This window comes from Austrofundulus limnaeus, unplaced genomic scaffold (genome assembly GCF_001266775.1).
Source record: "Austrofundulus limnaeus strain Quisiro unplaced genomic scaffold, Austrofundulus_limnaeus-1.0 Scaffold201, whole genome shotgun sequence".
In the NCBI taxonomy this organism is placed as follows: Eukaryota; Metazoa; Chordata; class Actinopteri; order Cyprinodontiformes; family Rivulidae; genus Austrofundulus; species Austrofundulus limnaeus.
Genome location: NW_013952603.1, coordinates 903,078 through 905,029, shown reverse-complemented (window position 1 = coordinate 905,029; position 1,952 = coordinate 903,078). Strand labels below are relative to the sequence as shown.

Here is a 1,952-nt window from a genome sequence, read left to right as displayed (position 1 = left end):
GCAGAGCAGAGAAAAGAGAGCAGAGAGAAGAGAGCAGAGCAGAGAGCAGAGAGAAGGGAGAAGAGAGCAGAGAGAAGAGAGCAGAGCAGAGAGCAGAGAGAAGGGAGAAGAGAGCAGAGAGAAGAGAGCAGAGCAGAGAGCAGAGCAGAGAGCAGAGCAGAGAAAAGAGAGCAGAGAGAAGAGAGCAGAGCAGAGAGCAGAGAGAAGGGAGAAGAGAGCAGAGAGAAGAGAGCAGAGCAGAGAGCAGAGAGCAGAGCAGAGAACAGAGCAGAGCAGAGAGCAGAGCAGAGAGCAGAGAGCAGAGAGCAGAGAGCAGAGAGAAGAGAGCAGAGCAGAGAGCAGAGAGCAGAGCAGAGAACAGAGCAGAGCAGAGAGCAGAGCAGAGAGCAGAGAGCAGAGAGCAGAGAGCAGAGAGAAGAGAGCAGAGCAGAGAGCAGAGAGCAGGGGGACTGTCTGATGACTCTGTGTTGTTTTCTGTGTTCCTGTTGTTGCAGCAGAGTGTCTCCATTCTTGGACCAGTATTTCTGTCTTTGTTAAATAAATATTTCCACAACAATCATCATCTCAMTCTGGTCTCTCTAACTGTATCTTCATCCTGGACTGTACTTCTGATYATCTTAATCCTAATCTCCATCCTTGTCCCTCCCAGCATCTCAACATCTTCAGTTCAGGTTTGTTTTAAACCTTCCCTTTACCTCCCTCTACTGAAACTTTTCTTCTTCCTGCCTGGGTTTTAGTTTTCAGAACTTAGGAGACATAATCATATACCCCCCCCCCACCCCCACCCCCATGCATACCTTCGTCTTCGTGTCACGTTTCTGCACGGTGTAGCCGATAATCTCACAGTTGCCATCATCTTTGGGCGGCTTCCACTCCAGCGCAGCGTTGAAGCCCCAGACGTCTGTGACACGCACGTTGATGGGCGGGCCGGGTTTCTCTGCAGGGACCATGAAAGAAGATGTTTTTTTTTGGGGGGGGGGGGGGGGTCTCAGAAGGCTCATTAAACTGCTCATTCACTGTAAAGTGTGAATAAAAAAAAGGCTAAGCTAGCTGAGAGAACAAATCCTTTCCCCGGTACGAATGCTGCCAAGAGGCTCTCYGATCTGGAGGAGGGAAATCCCTCCGAGAGAAAGAGATCAACTTTTGCACCAGCAGAGATTTGACAGATTAGACAGATTAGAGAGACTGACAGATTAACAGAGCAAAAGACAAAGGATCAAGAGAAAGACGGCGGTAGCTGAACACATGAGAGGAGAAACAGTCGGCACAGAACTGACAAAGCAACAGCTTTGCATCACAAAGGAGAAGAATGCKGCCTGTTTATCATCTGTTGTTCTGTGTGGTCCTCAGGATCCTCAGAGCAGAACAGAACCACGCACACTGGATCCGAATCATCTCTGATAACTGTTTCTTTATTCCTCCTGCTCAAACAGCGTGACGACGGATCAGAGCCTCTCATTAGCTCAACCTTCTCAGCAGAGTAAAGTGACAGAGCAACCCTTAAACCTGAACCCAATCTGAGGCTACATGAAAATAATCTCAGCTGAGTCCTGCCAAATAATCCAGCCCCCCGACCCACACAGACGAGTTCTGAGCTGGAGCCAGGATTAGGTGAAGGAGAGTTAGGAGCTCTTTGATGGTTTGTTATTTTGAGATTATGAAACGAGGAATTATCACCAGTTTTCAACACGTCTCAGATTTGTGCTCAGAACAGGTTCTGATCACCTGGAGAAGTTGGAGCATGTGTGAATAATCAGGACGTGCTTCAGGAAACTCTTTCTGTGAGACTGATGGGTGCCACCAGGAGGGCCGTGCCCCCCCACAAACATTTGTCCCCCCCCCCAGTTTTATCTTCTTGAGTATCCAAGTTTTTTTTTATTTTCCCCTAGCTATTGAGGAAAAACAGAACCTCATAAATATACAAACATTGTTTTTTTTTTACAATTAAGAGT

At 47.8% G+C, this 1,952-nt stretch overlaps 1 protein-coding gene across 1 annotated transcript in view; it reads right to left on the bottom strand.

Moving 5' to 3' along the window:
• Positions 1 to 1,952, bottom strand: part of mybpc2a (myosin binding protein Ca) — a gene marked incomplete in the record, with an annotated part of 61,965 nt that overhangs the window by 5,623 nt on the left and 54,390 nt on the right. The window contains 1 exon segment of the mRNA XM_014018770.1: positions 798 to 937. Within this exon segment, the coding sequence (XP_013874224.1) occupies positions 798 to 937 (140 nt within the window).